Source organism: Leptodactylus fuscus, unplaced genomic scaffold (genome assembly GCF_031893055.1).
Source record: "Leptodactylus fuscus isolate aLepFus1 unplaced genomic scaffold, aLepFus1.hap2 HAP2_SCAFFOLD_291, whole genome shotgun sequence".
Lineage (NCBI taxonomy): Eukaryota > Metazoa > Chordata > Amphibia > Anura > Leptodactylidae > Leptodactylus > Leptodactylus fuscus.
Genome location: NW_027440314.1, coordinates 18,804 through 42,704, shown reverse-complemented (window position 1 = coordinate 42,704; position 23,901 = coordinate 18,804). Strand labels below are relative to the sequence as shown.

Below are 23,901 nucleotides of genomic sequence, written 5' to 3'. Positions count from 1 at the left end.
CACCTCCCGCAATCTCCTCTACTCACTATACCGTACACTATACCGTACCTGTGCTAACACCTCCCGCAATCTCCTCTACTCACTATACCGTACACTATACCGTACCTGTGGTAACACCTCCCGCAATCTCCTCTACTCATTATACCGTACCTGTGGTAACACCTCCCGTAATCTCCTCTACTCACTATACCGTACACTATACCGTACCTGTGCTAACACCTCCCGCAATCTCCTCTACTCACTATACCGTACACTATACCGTACCTGTGCTAACACCTCCCGCAATCTCCTCTACTCACTATACCGTACAGTATACCGTACCTATAGTAACAACTCCCGCAATCTCCTCTACTCACTATACCGTACACTATACCGTACCTGTGGTGACACCTCCCACAATCTCCCCTAATCACTATACCGTACACTATACCGTACCTGTGGTAACACCTCCCGCAATCTCCTCTACTCATTATACCGTACCTGTGGTAACACCTCCCGCAATCTCCTCTACTCACTATACCGTACACTATACCGTACCTGTGGTAACACCTCCCGCAATCTCCTCTACTCACTATACCGTACACTATACCGTACCTATAGTAACAACTCCCGCAATCTCCCCTACTCACTATACCGTACACTATACCGTACCTGTGGTAACACCTCCCGCAATCTCCCCTACTCACTATACCGTACACTATACCGTACCTGTGGTAACACCTCCCGCAATCTCCTCTACTCACTATACCGTACACTATACCGTACCTGTGCTAACACCTCCCGCAATCTCCCCTACTCACTATACTGTACACTATACCGTACCTGTGGTAACACCTCCCGCAATCTCCTCTACTCACTATACTGTACACTATACCGTACCTGTGCTAACACCTCCCGCAATCTCCCCTACTCACTATACTGTACACTATACCGTACCTGTGGTAACACCTCCCGCAATCTCCTCTACTCACTATACCGTACACTATACCGTACCTGTGCTAACACCTCCCGCAATCTCCTCTACTCACTATACCGTACACTATACCGTACCTGTGCTAACACCTCCCGCAATCTCCTCTACTCACTATACCGTACACTATACCGTACCTGTGCTAACACCTCCCGCAATCTCCTCTACTCACTATACCGTACACTATACCGTACCTATAGTAACAACTCCCGCAATCTCCCCTACTCACTATACCGTACACTATACCGTACCTGTGCTAACACCTCCCGCAATCTCCCCTACTCACTATACCGTACACTATACCGTACCTGTGGTAACACCTCCCGCAATCTCCTCTACTCACTATACCGTACACTATACCGTACCTGTGCTAACACCTCCCGCAATCTCCCCTACTCACTATACTGTACACTATACCGTACCTGTGGTAACACCTCCCGCAATCTCCTCTACTCACTATACCGTACACTATACCGTACCTGTGCTAACACCTCCCGCAATCTCCCCTACTCACTATACCGTACACTATACCGTACCTGTGGTAACACCTCCCGCAATCTCCTCTACTCACTATACCGTACACTATACCGTACCTGTGGTAACACCTCCCGCAATCTCCTCTACTCACTATACCGTACACTATACCGTACCTGTGGTAACACCTCCCGCAATCTCCTCTACTCACTATACCGTACACTATACCGTACCTATAGTAACAACTCCCGCAATCTCCTCTACTCACTATACCGTACACTATACCGTACCTATAGTAACAACTCCCGCAATCTCCCCTACTCACTATACCGTACACTATACCGTACCTGTGCTAACACCTCCCGATATCTCCTCTACTCACTATACCGTACACTATACCGTACCTGTGGTAACACCTCCCGCAATCTCCCCTACTCACTATACCGTACACTATACCGTACCTGTGGTAACACCTCCCGCAATCTCCCCTACTCACTATACCGTACACTATACCGTACCTATAGTAACACCTCCCGCAATCTCCTCTACTCACTATACCGTACACTATACCGTACCTGTGGTGACACCTCCCGCAATCTCCTCTACTCACTATACCGTACACTATACCGTACCTGTGGTGACACCTCCCGCAATCTCCTCTACTCACTATACCGTACACTATACCGTACCTGTGGTAACACCTCCCGCAATCTCCTCTACTCATTATACCGTACCTGTGGTAACACCTCCCGTAATCTCCTCTACTCACTATACCGTACACTATACCGTACCTGTGGTAACACCTCCCGCAGTCTCCTCTACTCACTATACCATACACTATACCGTACCTGTGCTAACACCTCCCGCAGTCTCCTCTACTCACTATACCGTACACTATACCGTACCTGTGGTAACACCTCCCGCAATCTCCTCTACTCATTATACCGAACCTGTGCTAACACCTCCCGCAATCTCCTCTACTCACTATACTGTACACTATACCGTACCTGTGGTAACACCTCCCGCAGTCTCCTCTACTCACTATACCGTACACTATACCGTACCTGTGCTAACACCTCCCGCAATCTCCTCTACTCACTATACCGTACACTATACCGTACCTGTGCTAACACCTCACTGAGTCTCTTCTACTCACTATACCGTACCTGTGGTGACACCTCCCACAATCTCCCCTAATCACTATACCGTACACTATACCGTACCTGTGGTAACACCTCCCGCAATCTCCTCTACTCATTATACCGTACCTGTGGTAACACCTCCCGTAATCTCCTCTACTCACTATACCGTACACTATACCGTACCTATAGTAACAACTCCCGCAATCTCCCCTACTCACTATACCGTACACTATACCGTACCTATAGTAACAACTCCCGCAATCTCCCCTACTCACTATACTGTACACTATACCGTACCTATAGTAACACCTCCCGCAATCTCCTCTACTCACTATACCGTACACTATACCGTACCTGTGCTAACACCTCCCGCAATCTCCTATACTCACTATACCGTACCTGTGCTAACACCTCCCGCAATCTCCCCTACTCACTATACCGTACACTATACCGTACCTGTGCTAACACCTCCCGCAATCTCCCCTACTCACTATACCGTACACTATACCGTACCTGTGGTGACACCTCCCGGAGTCTCCTCCTCCACTTCCCTCTTACACAGGTGATGGCCCCTCAGCCTCTCTTCTTCAGCCTCCGCTTTAATATCAGTCACATCTTCTCCCTGATTGGTCAGAGGTCACAATTCAGTCCAATACATCAGAAATACAGGAGGAAGATCTAACAGATCAACATAAGGAGCGGCGAGCTCCACCCCCTATATAGATGTACCCCAGGACTCAGCAGCGCCATCTACCTGATGACTGTCTGGGACATGTATGAGTACAGGAGCTCCACCCCCTATATAGATGTACCCCAGGACTCAGCAGCGCCATCTACCTGCTGACTGTCTGGTACATGTATGAGTGCAGGAGCTCCACCCCCTATATAGATGTACCCCAGGACTCAGCAGCGCCATCTACCTGATGACTGTCTGGGACATGTATGAGTACAGGAGCTCCACCCCCTATATAGATGTACCCCAGGACTCAGCAGCGCCATCTACCTGCTGACTGTCTGGTACATGTATGAGTGCAGGAGCTCCACCCCCTATATAGATGTACCCCAGGACTCAGCAGCGCCATCTACCTGCTGTCTGGTACATGTATGAGTACAGGAGCGGCGAGCTCCATCCCCTATATAGATGTACCCCAGGACTCAGCAGCGCCCCCTACCTGCTGACTGTCTGGTACATGTATGAGTACAGGAGCGGCGAGCTCCACCCCCTATATAGATGTACCCCAGGACTCAGCAGCGCCATCTACCTGATGACTGTCTGGGACATGTATGAGTACAGGAGCTCCACCCCCTATATAGATGTACCCCAGGACTCAGCAGCGCCCCCTACCTGCTGACTGTCTGGTACATGTATGAGTACAGGAGCGGCGAGCTCCACCCCCTATATAGATGTACCCCAGGACTCAGCAGCGCCATCTACCTGCTGTCTGGTACATGTATGAGTGCAGGAGCTCCACCCCCTATATAGATGTACCCCAGGGCTCAGCAGCGCCCCCTACCTGCTGACTGTCTGGTACATGTATGAGTACAGGAGCTCCACCCCCTATATAGATGTACCCCAGGACTCAGCAGCGCCCCCTACCTGCTGACTGTCTGGTACATGTATGAGTACAGGAGCGGCGAGCTCCACCCCCTATATAGATGTACCCCAGGACTCAGCAGCGCCATCTACCTGATGACTGTCTGGGACATGTATGAGTACAGGAGCTCCACCCCCTATATAGATGTACCCCAGGACTCAGCAGCGCCATCTACCTGCTGACTGTCTGGTACATGTATGAGTGCAGGAGCTCCACCCCCTATATAGATGTACCCCAGGACTCAGCAGCGCCATCTACCTGATGACTGTCTGGGACATGTATGAGTACAGGAGCTCCACCCCCTATATAGATGTACCCCAGGACTCAGCAGCGCCATCTACCTGCTGACTGTCTGGTACATGTATGAGTGCAGGAGCTCCACCCCCTATATAGATGTACCCCAGGACTCAGCAGCGCCATCTACCTGCTGACTGTCTGGTACATGTATGAGTACAGGAGCGGCGAGCTCCATCCCCTATATAGATGTACCCCAGGACTCAGCAGCGCCCCCTACCTGCTGACTGTCTGGTACATGTATGAGTACAGGAGCGGCGAGCTCCACCCCCTATATAGATGTACCCCAGGACTCAGCAGCGCCATCTACCTGATGACTGTCTGGGACATGTATGAGTACAGGAGCTCCACCCCCTATATAGATGTACCCCAGGACTCAGCAGCGCCCCCTACCTGCTGACTGTCTGGTACATGTATGAGTACAGGAGCGGCGAGCTCCACCCCCTATATAGATGTACCCCAGGACTCAGCAGCGCCATCTACCTGCTGTCTGGTACATGTATGAGTGCAGGAGCTCCACCCCCTATATAGATGTACCCCAGGGCTCAGCAGCGCCCCCTACCTGCTGACTGTCTGGTACATGTATGAGTACAGGAGCTCCACCCCCTATATAGATGTACGCCAGGACTCAGCAGCGCCCCCTACCTGCTGACTGTCTGGTACATGTATGAGTACAGGAGCGGCGAGCTCCACCCCCTATATAGATGTACCCCAGGACTCAGCAGCGCCATCTACCTGCTGTCTGGTACATGTATGAGTGCAGGAGCTCCACCCCCTATATAGATGTGCCCCAGGACTCAGCAGCGCCATCTACCTGCTGACTGTCTGGTACATGTATGAGTGCAGGAGCTCCACCCCCTATATAGATGTGCCCCAGGACTCAGCAGCGCCATCTACCTGCTGAATGTCTGGTACATGTATGAGTGCAGGAGCTCCACCCCCTATATAGATGTGCCCCAGGACTCAGCAGCGCCATCTACCTGCTGACTGTCTGGTACATGTATGAGTACAGGAGCTCCACCCCCTATATAGATGTACCCCAGGACTCAGCAGCGCCATCTACCTGCTGACTGTCTGGTACATGTATGAGTACAGGAGCTCCACCCCCTATATAGATGTACCCCAGGACTCAGCAGCGCCATCTACCTGATGACTGTCTGGGACATGTATGAGTACAGGAGCTCCACCCCCTATATAGATGTACCCCAGGACTCAGCAGCGCCCCCTACCTGCTGACTGTCTGGTACATGTATGAGTACAGGAGCTCCACCCCCTATATAGATGTACCCCAGGACTCAGCAGCGCCATCTACCTGCTGCCTGTCTGGTACATGTATGAGTGCAGGAGCGGCGAGCTCCACCCCCTATATAGATGTACCCCAGGACTCAGCAGCGCCATCTACCTGCTGACTGTCTGGTACATGTATGAGTACAGGAGCTCCACCCCCTATATAGATGTACCCCCGGACTCAGCAGCGCCATCTACCTGCTGACTGTCTGGTACATGTATGAGTACAGGAGCGGCGAGCTCCACCCCCTATATAGATGTACCCCAGGACTCAGCAGCGCCATCTACCTGCTGACTGTCTGGTACATGTATGAGTGCAGGAGCTCCACCCCCTATATAGATGTACCCCAAGACTCAGCAGCGCCATCTACCTGCTGACTGTCTGGTACATGTATGAGTGCAGGAGCAGTGAGCTCCACCCCCTATATAGATGTACCCCAGGACTCAGCAGCGCCATCTACCTGCTCACTGTCTGGTACATGTATGAGTGCAGGAGCGGCGAGCTCCACCCCCTATATAGATGTACCCCAGGACTCAGCAGCGCCATCTACCTGCTGACTGTCTGGTACATGTATGAGTACAGGAGCTCCACCCCCTATATAGATGTACCCCAGGACTCAGCAGCGCCATCTACCTGCTGACTGTCTGGTACATGTATAAGTGCAGGAGCGGCGAGCTCCACCCCCTATATAGATGTACCCCAGGACTCAGCAGCGCCATCTACCTGCTGACTGTCTGGTACATGTATGAGTGCAGGAGCTCCACCCCCTATATAGATGTACCCCAGGACTCAGCAGCGCCATCTACCTGCTGACTGTTTGGTACAGGTATGAGTGCAGGAGCTCCACCCCCTATATAGATGTGCCCCAGGACTCAGCAGCGCCATCTACCTACTGACTGTCTGGTACATGTATGAGAGCAGGAGCGGCGAGCTCCACCCCCTATATAGATGTACCCCAGGACTCAGCAGCGCCATCTACCTGCTGACTGTCTGGTACATGTATGAGTACAGGAGCTCCACCCCCTATATAGATGTACCCCAGGACTCAGCAGCGCCATCTACCTACTGACTGTCTGGTACATGTATGAGAGCAGGAGCGGCGAGCTCCACCCCCTATATAGATGTACCCCAGGACTCAGCAGCGCCATCTACCTGCTGACTGTCTGGTACATGTATGAGTGCAGGAGCTCCACCCCCTATATAGATGTACCCCAGGACTCAGCAGCGCCATCTACCTGATGACTGTCTGGTACATGTATGAGTGCAGGAGCTCCACCCCCTATATAGATGTACCCCAGGACTCAGCAGCGCCCCCTACCTGCTGACTGTCTGGGACATGTATGAGTACAGGAGCTCCACCCCCTATATAGATGTACCCCAGGACTCAGCAGCGCCATCTACCTGCTGACTGTCTGGTACATGTATGAGTGCAGGAGCTCCACCCCCTATATAGATGTACCCCAGGACTCAGCAGCGCCATCTACCTGCTGACTGTCTGGTACATGTATGAGTACAGGAGCTCCACCCCCTATATAGATGTACCCCAGGACTCAGCAGCGCCATCTACCTGCTGACTGTCTGGTACATGTATGAGTGCAGGAGCTCCACCCCCTATATAGATGTGCCCCAGGACTCAGCAGCGCTATCTACCTGCTGACTGTCTGGTACATGTATGAGTGCAGGAGCTCCACCCCCTATATAGATGTACCCCAGGACTCAGCAGCGCCATCTACCTGCTGACTGTCTAGTACATGTATGAGTACAGGAGCTCCACCCCCTATATAGATGTACCCCAGGACTCAGCAGCGCCCCCTACCTGCTGACTGTCTGGTACATGTATGAGTACAGGAGCGACGAGCTCCACCCCCTATATAGATGTACCCCAGGACTCAGCAGCGCCCCCTACCTGCTGACTGTCTGGTACATGTATGAGTGCAGGAGCTCCACCCCCTATATAGATGTACCCCAGGACTCAGCAGCGCCCCCTACCTGCTGACTGTCTGGTACATGTATGAGTGCAGGAGCTCCACCCCCTATATAGATGTGCCCCAGGACTCAGCAGCGCCCCCTACCTGCTGACTGTCTGGTACATGTATGAGTACAGGAGCTCCACCCCCTATATAGATGTACCCCAGGACTCAGCAGCGCCCCCTACCTGCTGACTGTCTGGTACATGTATGAGTACAGGAGCGGCGAGCTCCACCCCCTATATAGATGTACCCCAGGACTCAGCAGCGCCATCTACCTGCTGACTGTCTGCTACATGTATGAGTGCAGGAGCGGCGAGCTCCACCCTCTATATAGATGTACCCCAGGACTCAGCAGCGCCATCTACCTGCTGACTGTCTGGTACATGTACGAGTGCAGGAGCTCCACCCCCTATATAGATGTACCCCAGGACTCAGCAGCGCCCCCTACCTGCTGACTGTCTGGTACATGTATGAGTGCAGGAGCGGCGAGCTCCACCCCCTATATAGATGTACCCCAGGACTCAGCAGCGCCATCTACCTGCTGACTGTCTGGGACATGTATGAGTACAGGAGCGGCGAGCTCCACCCCCTATATAGATGTACCCCAGGACTCAGCAGCGCCATCTACCTGCTGACTGTCTGGTACATGTATGAGTGCAGGAGCGGAGAGCTCCACCCCCTATATAGATGTACCCCAGGACTCAGCAGCGCCATCTACCTGCTGACTGTCTGGTACATGTATGAGTACAGGAGCTTCACCCCCTATATAGATGTGCCCCAGGACTCAGCAGCGCCATCTAACTGCTGACTTTCTGGTACATGTATGAGTACAGGAGCTCCACCCCCTATATAGATGTGCCCCAGGACTCAGCAGCGCCATCTACCTGCTGACTGTCTGGTACATGTATGAGTACAGGAGCTCCACCCCCTATATAGATGTGCCCCAGGACTCAGCAGCGCCATCTACCTGCTGACTGTCTGGTACATGTATAAGTACAGGAGCGGCGAGCTCCACCCCCTATATAGATGTACCCCAGGACTCAGCAGCGCCATCTACCTGCTGACTGTCTGGTACATGTATGAGTGCAGGAGCTCCACCCCCTATATAGATGTACCCCAGGACTCAGCAGCGCCATCTACCTGCTGTCTGGTACATGTATGAGTACAGGAGCTCCACCCCCTATATAGATGTACCCCAGGGCTCAGCAGCGCCCCCTACCTGCTGACTGTCTGGTACATGTATGAGTGCAGGAGCTCCACCCCCTATATAGATGTACCCCAGGACTCAGCAGCGCCATCTACCTGCTGACTGTCTGGGACATGTATGAGTACAGGAGCTCCACCCCCTATATAGATGTACCCCAGGACTCAGCAGCGCCATCTACCTGCTCACTGTCTGGTACATGTATGAGTGCAGGAGCGGCGAGCTCCACCCCCTATATAGATGTACCCCAGGACTCAGCAGCGCCATCTACCTGCTGACTGTCTGGTACATGTATGAGTACAGGAGCGGCGAGCTCCACCCCCTATATAGATGTACCCCAGGACTCAGCAGCGCCCCCTACCTGCTGACTGTCTGGTACATGTATGAGTGCAGGAGCTCCACCCCCTATATAGATGTACCCCAGGACTCAGCAGCGCCATCTACCTGCTGACTGTCTGGGACATGTATGAGTGCAGGAGCGGGAGCTCCACCCCCTATATAGATGTACCCCAGGACTCAGCAGCGCCATCTACCTGCTGACTGTCTGGTACATGTATGAGTACAGGAGCTCCACCCCCTATATAGATGTACCCCAGGGCTCAGCAGCGCCATCTACCTGCTGACTGTCTGGTACATGTATGAGTACAGGAGCTCCACCCTCTATATAGATGTGCCCCAGGACTCAGCAGCGCCATCTACCTGCTGACTGTCTGGTACATGTATGAGTACAGGAGCTCCACCCCCTATATAGATGTACCCCAGGACTCAGCAGCGCCCCCTACCTGCTGACTGTCTGGTACATGTATGAGTGCAGGAGGGGCGAGCTCCACCCCCTATATAGATGTACCGCAGGACTCAGCAGCGCCATCTACCTGCTGACTGTCTGGTACATGTATGAGTGCAGGAGCTCCACCCCCTATATAGATGTACCCCAGGACTCAGCAGCGCCATCTACCTGCTGACTGTCTGGTACATGTATGAGTGCAGGAGCTCCACCCCCTATATAGATGTGCCCCAGGACTCAGCAGCGCCATCTACCTGCTCACTGTCTGGTACATGTATGAGTGCAGGAGCGGCGAGCTCCACCCCCTATATAGATGTACCCCAGGACTCAGCAGCGCCATCTACCTGATGACTGTCTGGTACATGTATGAGTGCAGGAGCTCCACCCCCTATATAGATGTGCCCCAGGACTCAGCAGCGCCATCTACCTACTGACTGTCTGGTACATGTATGAGTGCAGGAGCTCCACCCCCTATATAGATGTACCCCAGGACTCAGCAGCGCCATCTACCTGATGACTGTCTGGGACATGTATGAGTACAGGAGCTCCACCCCCTATATAGATGTACCCCAGGACTCAGCAGCGCCCCCTACCTGCTGACTGTCTGGTACATGTATGAGTACAGGAGCGGCGAGCTCCACCCCCTATATAGATGTACCCCAGGACTCAGCAGCGCCATCTACCTGCTGTCTGGTACATGTATGAGTGCAGGAGCTCCACCCCCTATATAGATGTACCCCAGGGCTCAGCAGCGCCCCCTACCTGCTGACTGTCTGGTACATGTATGAGTACAGGAGCTCCACCCCCTATATAGATGTACCCCAGGACTCAGCAGCGCCCCCTACCTGCTGACTGTCTGGTACATGTATGAGTACAGGAGCGGCGAGCTCCACCCCCTATATAGATGTACCCCAGGACTCAGCAGCGCCATCTACCTGCTGTCTGGTACATGTATGAGTGCAGGAGCTCCACCCCCTATATAGATGTACCCCAGGACTCAGCAGCGCCATCTACCTGCTGACTGTCTGCTACATGTATGAGTGCAGGAGCGGCGAGCTCCACCCTCTATATAGATGTACCCCAGGACTCAGCAGCGCCCCCTACCTGCTGACTGTCTGGTACATGTATGAGTGCAGGAGCGGCGAGCTCCACCCCCTATATAGATGTACCCCAGGAGTCAGCAGCGCCATCTACCTGCTGACTGTCTGGGACATGTATGAGTACAGGAGCGGCGAGCTCCACCCCCTATATAGATGTACCCCAGGACTCAGCAGCGCCATCTACCTGCTGACTGTCTGGTACATGTATGAGTACAGGAGCTCCACCCCCTATATAGATGTACCCCAGGACTCAGCAGCGCCATCTACCTGCTGACTGTCTGGTACATGTATGAGTGCAGGAGCTCCACCCCCTATATAGATGTACCCCAGGACTCAGCAGCGCCATCTACCTGCTGAATGTCTGGTACATGTATGAGTGCAGGAGCTCCACCCCCTATATAGATGTGCCCCAGGACTCAGCAGCGCCATCTTCCTGCTGACTGTCTGGTACATGTATGAGTGCAGGAGCTCCACCCCCTATATAGATGTGCCCCAGGACTCAGCAGCGCCATCTTCCTGCTGACTGTCTGGTACATGTATGAGTGCAGGAGCTCCACCCCCTATATAGATGTACCCCAGGACTCAGCAGCGCCCCCTACCTGCTGACTGTCTAGTACATGTATGAGTACAGGAGCTCCACCCCCTATATAGATGTACCCCAGGACTCAGCAGCGCCATCTACCTGCTGCCTGTCTGGTACATGTATGAGTGCAGGAGCGGCGAGCTCCACCCCCTATATAGATGTACCCCAGGACTCAGCAGCGCCATCTACCTGCTGACTGTCTGGTACATGTATGAGTGCAGGAGCTCCACCCCCTATATAGATGTACCCCAGGACTCAGCAGCGCCATCTACCTGCTGACTGTCTGGTACATGTATAAGTACAGGAGCGGCGAGCTCCACCCCCTATATAGATGTACCCCAGGACTCAGCAGCGCCATCTACCTGCTGACTGTCTGGTACATGTATGAGTGCAGGAGCTCCACCCCCTATATAGATGTACCCCAGGACTCAGCAGCGCCATCTACCTGCTGACTGTCTGGTACATGTATGAGTGCAGGAGCGGCGAGCTCCACCCCCTATATAGATGTGCCCCAGGACTCAGCAGCGCCATCTACCTGCTGACTGTCTGGTACATGTATGAGTGCAGGAGCTCCACCCCCTATATAGATGTACCCCAGGACTCAGCAGCGCCATCTACCTGCTGACTGTCTGGTACATGTATGAGTGCAGGAGCGCCGAGCTCCACCCCCTATATAGATGTGCCCCAGGACTCAGCAGCGCCATCTACCTGCTGACTGTCTGGTACATGTATGAGTACAGGAGCGGCGAGCTCCACCCCCTATATAGATGTGCCCCAGGACTCAGCAGCGCCATCTACCTGCTGACTGTCTGGTACATGTATGAGTGCAGGAGCGGCGAGCTCCACCCCCTATATAGATGTACCCCAGGACTCAGCAGCGCCCCCTACCTGCTGACTGTCTGGTACATGTATGAGTGCAGAAGCTCCACCCCCTATATAGATGTACCCCAGGACTCAGCAGCGCCATCTACCTGCTGACTTTTTGGTACATGTATGAGTGCAGGAGCTCCACCCCCTATATAGATGTACCCCAGGACTCAGCAGCGCCATCTACCTGCTGACTGTCTGGTACATGTATGAGTGCAGGAGCTCCACCCCCTATATAGATGTACCCCGGGACTCAGCAGCGCCCCCTACCTGCTGACTGTCTGGTACATGTATGAGTACAGGAGCTCCACCCCCTAGATAGATGTACCCCAGGACTCAGCAGCGCCATCTACCTGCTGACTGTCTGGTACATGTATGAGTACAGGAGCTCCACCCCCTAGATAGATGTACCCCAGGACTCAGCAGCGCCATCTACCTGCTGACTGTCTGGTACATGTATGAGTGCAGGAGCGGCGAGCTCCACCCCCTATATAGATGTACCCCAGGACTCAGCAGCGCCATCTACCTGCTGACTGTCTGGTACATGTATGAGTACAGGAGCTCCACCCCCTATATAGATGTACCCCAGGACTCAGCAGCGCCATCTACCTACTGACTGTCTGGTACATGTATGAGAGCAGGAGCGGCGAGCTCCACCCCCTATATAGATGTACCCCAGGACTCAGCAGCGCCATCTACCTGCTGACTGTCTGGTACATGTATGAGTACAGGAGCTCCACCCCCTATATAGATGTACCCCAGGACTCAGCAGCGCCATCTACCTGCTGACTGTCTGGTACATGTATGAGTGCAGGAGCTCCACCCCCTATATAGATGTACCCCAGGACTCAGCAGCGCCATCTACCTGATGACTGTCTGGTACATGTATGAGTGCAGGAGCTCCACCCCCTATATAGATGTACCCCAGGACTCAGCAGCGCCCCCTACCTGCTGACTGTCTGGGACATGTATGAGTACAGGAGCGGCGAGCTCCACCCCCTATATAGATGTACCCCAGGACTCAGCAGCGCCATCTACCTGCTGACTGTCTGGTACATGTATGAGTGCAGGAGCTCCACCCCCTATATAGATGTACCCCGGGACTCAGCAGCGCCCCCTACCTGCTGACTGTCTGGTACATGTATGAGTACAGGAGCTCCACCCCCTAGATAGATGTACCCCAGGACTCAGCAGCGCCATCTACCTGCTGACTGTCTGGTACATGTATGAGTACAGGAGCTCCACCCCCTAGATAGATGTACCCCAGGACTCAGCAGCGCCATCTACCTGCTGACTGTCTGGTACATGTATGAGTGCAGGAGCGGCGAGCTCCACCCCCTATATAGATGTACCCCAGGACTCAGCAGCGCCATCTACCTGCTGACTGTCTGGTACATGTATGAGTACAGGAGCTCCACCCCCTATATAGATGTACCCCAGGACTCAGCAGCGCCATCTACCTACTGACTGTCTGGTACATGTATGAGAGCAGGAGCGGCGAGCTCCACCCCCTATATAGATGTACCCCAGGACTCAGCAGCGCCATCTACCTGCTGACTGTCTGGTACATGTATGAGTGCAGGAGCTCCACCCCCTATATAGATGTACCCCAGGACTCAGCAGCGCCATCTACCTGCTGACTGTCTGGTACATGTATGAGTACAGGAGCTCCACCCCCTATATAGATGTACCCCAGGACTCAGCAGCGCCATCTACCTGCTGCCTGTCTGGTACATGTATGAGTACAGGAGCTCCACCCCCTATATAGATGTGCCCCAGGACTCAGCAGCGCCATCTACCTGATGACTGTCTGGTACATGTATGAGTGCAGGAGCTCCACCCCCTATATAGATGTACCCCAGGACTCAGCAGCGCCCCCTACCTGCTGACTGTCTGGGACATGTATGAGTACAGGAGCGGCGAGCTCCACCCCCTATATAGATGTACCCCAGGACTCAGCAGCGCCATCTACCTGCTGACTGTCTGGTACATGTATGAGTACAGGAGCTCCACCCCCTATATAGATGTACCCCAGGACTCAGCAGCGCCCCCTACCTGCTGACTGTCTGGTACATGTATGAGTGCAGGAGCTCCACCCCCTATATAGATGTACCCCAGGACTCAGCAGCGCCATCTACCTGCTGACTGTCTGGTACATGTATGAGTACAGGAGCTCCACCCCCTATATAGATGTACCCCAGGACTCAGCAGCGCCCCCTACCTGCTGACTGTCTGGTACATGTATGAGTACAGGAGCTCCACCCCCTATATAGATGTACCCCAGGACTCAGCAGCGCCATCTACCTGCTGACTGTCTGGTACATGTATGAGTGCAGGAGCTCCACCCCCTATATAGATGTACCCCAGGACTCAGCAGCGCCATCTACCTGCTGACTGTCTGGTACATGTATGAGTGCAGGAGCGCCGAGCTCCACCCCCTATATAGATGTGCCCCAGGACTCAGCAGCGCCATCTACCTGCTGACTGTCTGGTACATGTATGAGTACAGGAGCGGCGAGCTCCACCCCCTATATAGATGTGCCCCAGGACTCAGCAGCGCCATCTACCTGCTGACTGTCTGGTACATGTATGAGTGCAGGAGCGGCGAGCTCCACCCCCTATATAGATGTACCCCAGGACTCAGCAGCGCCATCTACCTGCTGCCTGTCTGGTACATGTATGAGTGCAGAAGCTCCACCCCCTATATAGATGTACCCCAGGACTCAGCAGCGCCCCCTACCTGCTGACTGTCTGGTACATGTATGAGTGCAGAAGCTCCACCCCCTATATAGATGTACCCCAGGACTCAGCAGCGCCATCTACCTGCTGACTTTTTGGTACATGTATGAGTGCAGGAGCTCCACCCCCTATATAGATGTACCCCAGGACTCAGCAGCGCCATCTACCTGCTGACTGTCTGGTACATGTATGAGTGCAGGAGCTCCACCCCCTATATAGATGTACCCCGGGACTCAGCAGCGCCCCCTACCTGCTGACTGTCTGGTACATGTATGAGTACAGGAGCTCCACCCCCTAGATAGATGTACCCCAGGACTCAGCAGCGCCATCTACCTGCTGACTGTCTGGTACATGTATGAGTACAGGAGCTCCACCCCCTAGATAGATGTACCCCAGGACTCAGCAGCGCCATCTACCTGCTGACTGTCTGGTACATGTATGAGTGCAGGAGCGGCGAGCTCCACCCCCTATATAGATGTACCCCAGGACTCAGCAGCGCCATCTACCTGCTGACTGTCTGGTACATGTATGAGTACAGGAGCTCCACCCCCCTATATAGATGTACCCCAGGACTCAGCAGCGCCATCTACCTACTGACTGTCTGGTACATGTATGAGAGCAGGAGCGGCGAGCTCCACCCCCCTATATAGATGTACCCCAGGACTCAGCAGCGCCATCTACCTGCTGACTGTCTGGTACATGTATGAGTACAGGAGCTCCACCCCCTATATAGATGTACCCCAGGACTCAGCAGCGCCATCTACCTGCTGACTGTCTGGTACATGTATGAGTGCAGGAGCTCCACCCCCTATATAGATGTACCCCAGGACTCAGCAGCGCCATCTACCTGATGACTGTCTGGTACATGTATGAGTGCAGGAGCTCCACCCCCTATATAGATGTACCCCAGGACTCAGCAGCGCCCCCTACCTGCTGACTGTCTGGGACATGTATGAGTACAGGAGCGGCGAGCTCCACCCCCTATATAGATGTACCCCAGGACTCAGCAGCGCCATCTACCTGCTGACTGTCTGGTACATGTATGAGTGCAGGAGCTCCACCCCCTATATAGATGTACCCCGGGACTCAGCAGCGCCCCCTACCTGCTGACTGTCTGGTACATGTATGAGTACAGGAGCTCCACCCCCTAGATAGATGTACCCCAGGACTCAGCAGCGCCATCTACCTGCTGACTGTCTGGTACATGTATGAGTACAGGAGCTCCACCCCCTAGATAGATGTACCCCAGGACTCAGCAGCGCCATCTACCTGCTGACTGTCTGGTACATGTATGAGTGCAGGAGCGGCGAGCTCCACCCCCTATATAGATGTACCCCAGGACTCAGCAGCGCCATCTACCTGCTGACTGTCTGGTACATGTATGAGTACAGGAGCTCCACCCCCTATATAGATGTACCCCAGGACTCAGCAGCGCCATCTACCTACTGACTGTCTGGTACATGTATGAGAGCAGGAGCGGCGAGCTCCACCCCCTATATAGATGTACCCCAGGACTCAGCAGCGCCATCTACCTGCTGACTGTCTGGTACATGTATGAGTGCAGGAGCTCCACCCTCCCCTATATAGATGTACCCCAGGACTCAGCAGCGCCATCTACCTGCTGACTGTCTGGTACATGTATGAGTACAGGAGCTCCACCCCCTATATAGATGTACCCCAGGACTCAGCAGCGCCATCTACCTGCTGCCTGTCTGGTACATGTATGAGTACAGGAGCTCCACCCCCTATATAGATGTGCCCCAGGACTCAGCAGCGCCATCTACCTGATGACTGTCTGGTACATGTATGAGTGCAGGAGCTCCACCCCCTATATAGATGTACCCCAGGACTCAGCAGCGCCCCTACCTGCTGACTGTCTGGGACATGTATGAGTACAGGAGCGGCGAGCTCCACCCCCTATATAGATGTACCCCAGGACTCAGCAGCGCCATCTACCTGCTGACTGTCTGGTACATGTATGAGTACAGGAGCTCCACCCCCTATATAGATGTACCCCAGGACTCAGCAGCGCCCCCTACCTGCTGACTGTCTGGTACATGTATGAGTGCAGGAGCTCCACCCCCTATATAGATGTACCCCAGGACTCAGCAGCGCCATCTACCTGCTGACTGTCTGGTACATGTATGAGTACAGGAGCTCCACCCCCTATATAGATGTACCCCAGGACTCAGCAGCGCCCCCTACCTGCTGACTGTCTGGTACATGTATGAGTACAGGAGCTCCACCCCCTATATAGATGTACCCCAGGACTCAGCAGCGCCATCTACCTGCTGACTGTCTGGTACATGTATGAGTGCAGGAGCTCCACCCCCTATATAGATGTACCCCAGGACTCAGCAGCGCCATCTACCTGCTGCCTGTCTGGTACATGTATGAGTGCAGGAGCGGCGAGCTCCACCCCCTATATAGATGTACCCCAGGACTCAGCAGCGCCATCTACCTGATGACTGTCTGGTACATGTATGAGTGCAGGAGCTCCACCCCCTATATAGATGTGCCCCAGGACTCAGCAGCGCCATCTACCTGCTGTCTGTCTGGGACATGTATGAGTGCAGGAGCGGCGAGCTCCACCCCCTATATAGATGTACCCCAGGACTCAGCAGCGCCATCTACCTGCTGACTGTCTGGTACATGTATGAGTGCAGGAGCTCCACCCCCTATATAGATGTGCCCCAGGACTCAGCAGCGCCATCTACCTGCTGACTGTCTGGTACATGTATGAGTGCAGGAGCTCCACCCCCTATATAGATGTACCCCAGGACTCAGCAGCGCCATCTACCTGCTGACTGTCTGGTACATGTATGAGTACAGGAGCTCCACCCCCTATATAGATGTGCCCCAGGACTCAGCAGCGCCATCTACCTGCTGACTGTCTGGTACATGTATGAGTACAGGAGCTCCACCCCCTATATAGATGTACCCCAGGACTCAGCAGTGCCATCTACCTGCTGACTGTCTGGTACATGTATGAGTACAGGAGCTCCACCCCCTAGATAGATGTACCCCAGGACTCAGCAGCGCCATCTACCTGCTGACTTTTTGGTACATGTATGAGTGCAGGAGCTCCACCCCCTATATAGATGTACCCCAGGACTCAGCAGCGCCATCTACCTGCTGACTGTCTGGTACATGTATGAGTGCAGGAGCTCCACCCCCTATATAGATGTACCCCGGGACTCAGCAGCGCCCCCTACCTGCTGACTGTCTGGTACATGTATGAGTACAGGAGCTCCACCCCCTAGATAGATGTACCCCAGGACTCAGCAGCGCCATCTACCTGCTGACTGTCTGGTACATGTATGAGTACAGGAGCTCCACCCCCTAGATAGATGTACCCCAGGACTCAGCAGCGCCATCTACCTGCTGACTGTCTGGTACATGTATGAGTGCAGGAGCGGCGAGCTCCACCCCCTATATAGATGTACCCCAGGACTCAGCAGCGCCATCTACCTGCTGACTGTCTGGTACATGTATGAGTACAGGAGCTCCACCCCCTATATAGATGTACCCCAGGACTCAGCAGCGCCATCTACCTACTGACTGTCTGGTACATGTATGAGAGCAGGAGCGGCGAGCTCCACCCCCTATATAGATGTACCCCAGGACTCAGCAGCGCCATCTACCTGCTGACTGTCTGGTACATGTATGAGTACAGGAGCTCCACCCCCTATATAGATGTACCCCAGGACTCAGCAGCGCCATCTACCTGCTGACTGTCTGGTACATGTATGAGTGCAGGAGCTCCACCCCCTATATAGATGTACCCCAGGACTCAGCAGCGCCATCTACCTGATGACTGTCTGGTACATGTATGAGTGCAGGAGCTCCACCCCCTATATAGATGTACCCCAGGACTCAGCAGCGCCCCCTACCTGCTGACTGTCTGGGACATGTATGAGTACAGGAGCGGCGAGCTCCACCCCCTATATAGATGTACCCCAGGACTCAGCAGCGCCATCTACCTGCTGACTGTCTGGTACATGTATGAGTGCAGGAGCTCCACCCCCTATATAGATGTACCCCGGGACTCAGCAGCGCCCCCTACCTGCTGACTGTCTGGTACATGTATGAGTACAGGAGCTCCACCCCCTAGATAGATGTACCCCAGGACTCAGCAGCGCCATCTACCTGCTGACTGTCTGGTACATGTATGAGTACAGGAGCTCCACCCCCTAGATAGATGTACCCCAGGACTCAGCAGCGCCATCTACCTGCTGACTGTCTGGTACATGTATGAGTACAGGAGCTCCACCCCCTATATAGATGTACCCCAGGACTCAGCAGCGCCATCTACCTGCTGACTGTCTGGTACATGTATGAGTGCAGGAGCGGCGAGCTCCACCCCCTATATAGATGTACCCCAGGACTCAGCAGCGCCATCTACCTGCTGACTGTCTGGTACATGTATGAGTACAGGAGCTCCACCCCCTATATAGATGTACCCCAGGACTCAGCAGCGCCATCTACCTACTGACTGTCTGGTACATGTATGAGAGCAGAGCGGCGAGCTCCACCCCCTATATAGATGTACCCCAGGACTCAGCAGCGCCATCTACCTGCTGACTGTCTGGTACATGTATGAGTACAGGAGCTCCACCCCCTATATAGATGTACCCCAGGACTCAGCAGCGCCATCTACCTGCTGACTGTCTGGTACATGTATGAGTGCAGGAGCTCCACCCCCTATATAGATGTACCCCAGGACTCAGCAGCGCCATCTACCTGATGACTGTCTGGTACATGTATGAGTGCAGGAGCTCCACCCCCTATATAGATGTACCCCAGGACTCAGCAGCGCCCCCTACCTGCTGACTGTCTGGGACATGTATGAGTACAGGAGCGGCGAGCTCCACCCCCTATATAGATGTACCCCAGGACTCAGCAGCGCCATCTACCTGCTGACTGTCTGGTACATGTATGAGTACAGGAGCTCCACCCCCTATATAGATGTACCCCAGGACTCAGCAGCGCCCCCTACCTGCTGACTGTCTGGTACATGTATGAGTGCAGGAGCTCCACCCCCTATATAGATGTACCCCAGGACTCAGCAGCGCCATCTACCTGCTGACTGTCTGGTACATGTATGAGTACAGGAGCTCCACCCCCTATATAGATGTACCCCAGGACTCAGCAGCACCCCCTACCTGCTGACTGTCTGGTACATGTATGAGTACAGGAGCTCCACCCCCTATATAGATGTACCCCAGGACTCAGCAGCGCCATCTACCTGCTGACTGTCTGGTACATGTATGAGTGCAGGAGCTCCACCCCCTATATAGATGTACCCCAGGACTCAGCAGCGCCCCCTACCTGCTGACTGTCTGGTACATGTATGAGTGCAGGAGCTCCACCCCCTATATAGATGTGCCCCAGGACTCAGCAGCGCCCCCTACCTGCTGACTGTCTGGTACATGTATGAGTACAGGAGCTCCACCCCCTATATAGATGTACCCCAGGACTCAGCAGCGCCCCCTACCTGCTGACTGTCTGGTACATGTATGAGTACAGGAGCGGCGAGCTCCACCCCCTATATAGATGTACCCCAGGACTCAGCAGCGCCATCTACCTGCTGACTGTCTGCTACATGTATGAGTGCAGGAGCGGCGAGCTCCACCCTCTATATAGATGTACCCCAGGACTCAGCAGCGCCATCTACCTGCTGACTGTCTGGTACATGTATGAGTGCAGGAGCTCCACCCCCTATATAGATGTACCCCAGGACTCAGCAGCGCCCCCTACCTGCTGACTGTCTGGTACATGTATGAGTGCAGGAGCGGCGAGCTCCACCCCCTATATAGATGTACCCCAGGACTCAGCAGCGCCATCTACCTGCTGACTGTCTGGGACATGTATGAGTACAGGAGCGGCGAGCTCCACCCCCTATATAGATGTACCCCAGGACGCAGCAGCGCCATCTACCTGCTGACTGTCTGGTACATGTATGAGTGCAGGAGCTCCACCCCCTATATAGATGTACCCCAGGACTCAGCAGCGCCATCTACCTGCTGACTGTCTGGTACATGTATGAGTGCAGGAGCTCCACCCCCTATATAGATGTACCCCAGGTCTCAGCAGCGCCCCCTACCTGCTGACTGTCTGGTACATGTATGAGTGCAGGAGCGGAGAGCTCCACCCCCTATATAGATGTACCCCAGGACTCAGCAGCGCCATCTACCTGCTGACTGTCTGGTACATGTATGAGTACAGGAGCTCCACCCCCTATATAGATGTACCCCAGGACTCAGCAGCGCCCCCTACCTGCTGCCTGTCTGGTACATGTATGAGTACAGGAGCTCCACCCCCTATATAGATGTGCCCCAGGACTCAGCAGCGCCATCTACCTGCTGACTGTCTGGTACATGTATGAGTACAGGAGCTCCACCCCCTATATAGATGTGCCCCAGGACTCAGCAGCGCCATCTACCTGCTGAATGTCTGGTACATGTATGAGTGCAGGAGCTCCACCCCCTATATAGATGTACCCCAGGACTCAGCAGCGCCATCTACCTGCTGACTGTCTGGTACATGTATGAGTGCAGGAGCGGCGAGCTCCACCCCCTATATAGATGTACCCCAGGACTCAGCAGCGCCATCTACCTGCTGACTGTCTGGTACATGTATGAGTGCAGGAGCTCCACCCCCTATATAGATGTGCCCCAGGACTCAGCAGCGCCATCTACCTGCTGACTGTCTGGTACATGTATGAGTGCAGGAGCTCCACCCCCTATATAGATGTACCCCAGGACTCAGCAGCGCCATCTACCTGCTGACTGTCTGGTACATGTATGAGTACAGGAGCTCCACCCCCTATATAGATGTGCCCCAGGACTCAGCAGCGCCATCTACCTGCTGACTGTCTGGTACATGTATGAGTACAGGAGCTCCACCCCCTATATAGATGTACCCCAGGACTCAGCAGTGCCATCTACCTGCTGACTGTCTGGTACATGTATGAGTACAGGAGCTCCACCCCCTATATAGATGTGCCCCAGGACTCAGCAGCGCCATCTACCTGCTGACTGTCTGGTACATGTATGAGTACAGGAGCTCCACCCCCTATATAGATGTACCCCAGGACTCAGCAGCGCCCCCTACCTGCTGCCTGTCTGGTACATGTATGAGTGCAGGAGCTCCACCCCCTATATAGATGTACCCCAGGACTCAGCAGCGCCATCTACCTGCTCACTGTCTGGTACATGTATGAGTGCAGGAGCGGCGAGCTCCACCCCCTATATAGATGTACCCCAGGACTCAGCAGCGCCATCTACCTGCTGACTGTCTGGTACATGTATGAGTACAGGAGCGGCGAGCTCCACCCCCTATATAGATGTACCCCAGGACTCAGCAGCGCCATCTACCTGCTGACTGTCTGGTACATGTATGAGTACAGGAGCGGCGAGCTCCACCCCCTATATAGATGTACCCCAGGACTCAGCAGCGCCATCTACCTGCTGACTGTCTGGTACATGTATGAGTACAGGAGCTCCACCCCCTATATAGATGTACCCCAGGACTCAGCAGCGCCATCTACCTGCTGACTGTCTGGTACATGTATAAGTACAGGAGCGGCGAGCTCCACCCCCTATATAGATGTGCCCCAGGACTCAGCAGCGCCATCTACCTACTGACTGTCTGGTACATGTATGAGTGCAGGAGCTCCACCCCCTATATACATGTACCCCAGGACTCAGCAGCGCCATCTACCTGCTGACTGTCTGGTACATGTATGAGTGCAGGAGCGGCGAGCTCCACCCCCTATATAGATGTACCCCAGGACTCAGCAGCGCCATCTACCTGCTGACTGTCTGGTACATGTATGAGTACAGGAGCTCCACCCCCTATATAGATGTACCCCAGGACTCAGCAGCGCCATCTACCTGCTGACTGTCTGGTACATGTATGAGTACAGGAGCTCCACCCCCTATATAGATGTACCCCAGGACTCAGCAGCGCCATCTACCTGCTGCCTGTCTGGTACATGTATGAGTACAGGAGCTCCACCCCCTATATAGATGTGCCCCAGGACTCAGCAGCGCTATCTACCTGCTGACTGTCTGGTACATATATGAGTACAGGAGCGGCGAGCTCCACCCCCTATATAGATGTACCCCAGGACTCAGCAGCGCCATCTACCTGCTGACTGTCTGGGACATGTATGAGTACAGGAGCGGCGAGCTCCACCCCCTATATAGATGTACCCCAGGACTCAGCAGCGCCATCTACCTGCTGACTGTCTGGTACATGTATGAGTACAGGAGCTCCACCCCCTATATAGATGTACCCCAGGACTCAGCAGCGCCATCTACCTGCTGACTGTCTGGTACATGTATGAGTGCAGGAGCGGCGAGCTCCACCCCCTATATAGATGTACCCCAGGACTCAGCAGCGCCATCTACCTGCTGACTGTCTGGTACATGTATGAGTACAAGAGCGGCGAGCTCCACCCCCTATATAGATGTACCCCAGGACTCAGCAGCGCCATCTACCTGCTGACTGTCTGGTACATGTATGAGTACAGGAGCGGCGAGCTCCACCCCCCTATATAGATGTGCCCCAGGACTCAGCAGCGCCCCCTACCTGCTGACTGTCTGGTACATGTATGAGTGCCGGAGCTCCACCCCCTATATAGATGTACCCCAGGACTCAGCAGCGCCATCTACCTGCTGACTGTCTGGTACATGTATGAGTACAGGAGCTCCACCCCCTATATAGATGTGCCCCAGGACTCAGCAGCGCCATCTACCTGCTGACTGTCTGGGACATGTATGAGTACAGGAGCTCCACCCCCTATATAGATGTGCCCCAGGACTCAGCAGCGCCATCTACCTGCTGACTGTCTGGTACATGTATGAGTGCAGGAGCTCCACCCC

General features: G+C 54.2%; 1 protein-coding gene across 2 annotated transcripts in view; it reads right to left on the bottom strand.

Annotated features, from left to right (window-relative positions):
• The window catches only part of LOC142187886 (uncharacterized), a 63,481-nt gene that overhangs the window by 35,183 nt on the left and 4,397 nt on the right, over positions 1-23,901 (bottom strand). Inside the window, exons 1-2 of one of the 2 annotated variants that reach the window (XM_075261696.1) lie at positions 7,082-7,093; positions 3,100-3,208 (exon numbers count right to left, since the gene is read on the bottom strand). Coding sequence is in view for 1 of the 2 variants with exons in the window: in XM_075261695.1 (XP_075117796.1) it covers positions 3,100-3,208 (109 nt within the window). In the remaining variant the exon portion in view is untranslated. Of the gene's footprint in view, positions 1-3,099; positions 3,209-7,081; positions 7,094-23,901 lie in introns of those variants that run through there. The other variant, XM_075261695.1, reaches the window with a different exon arrangement.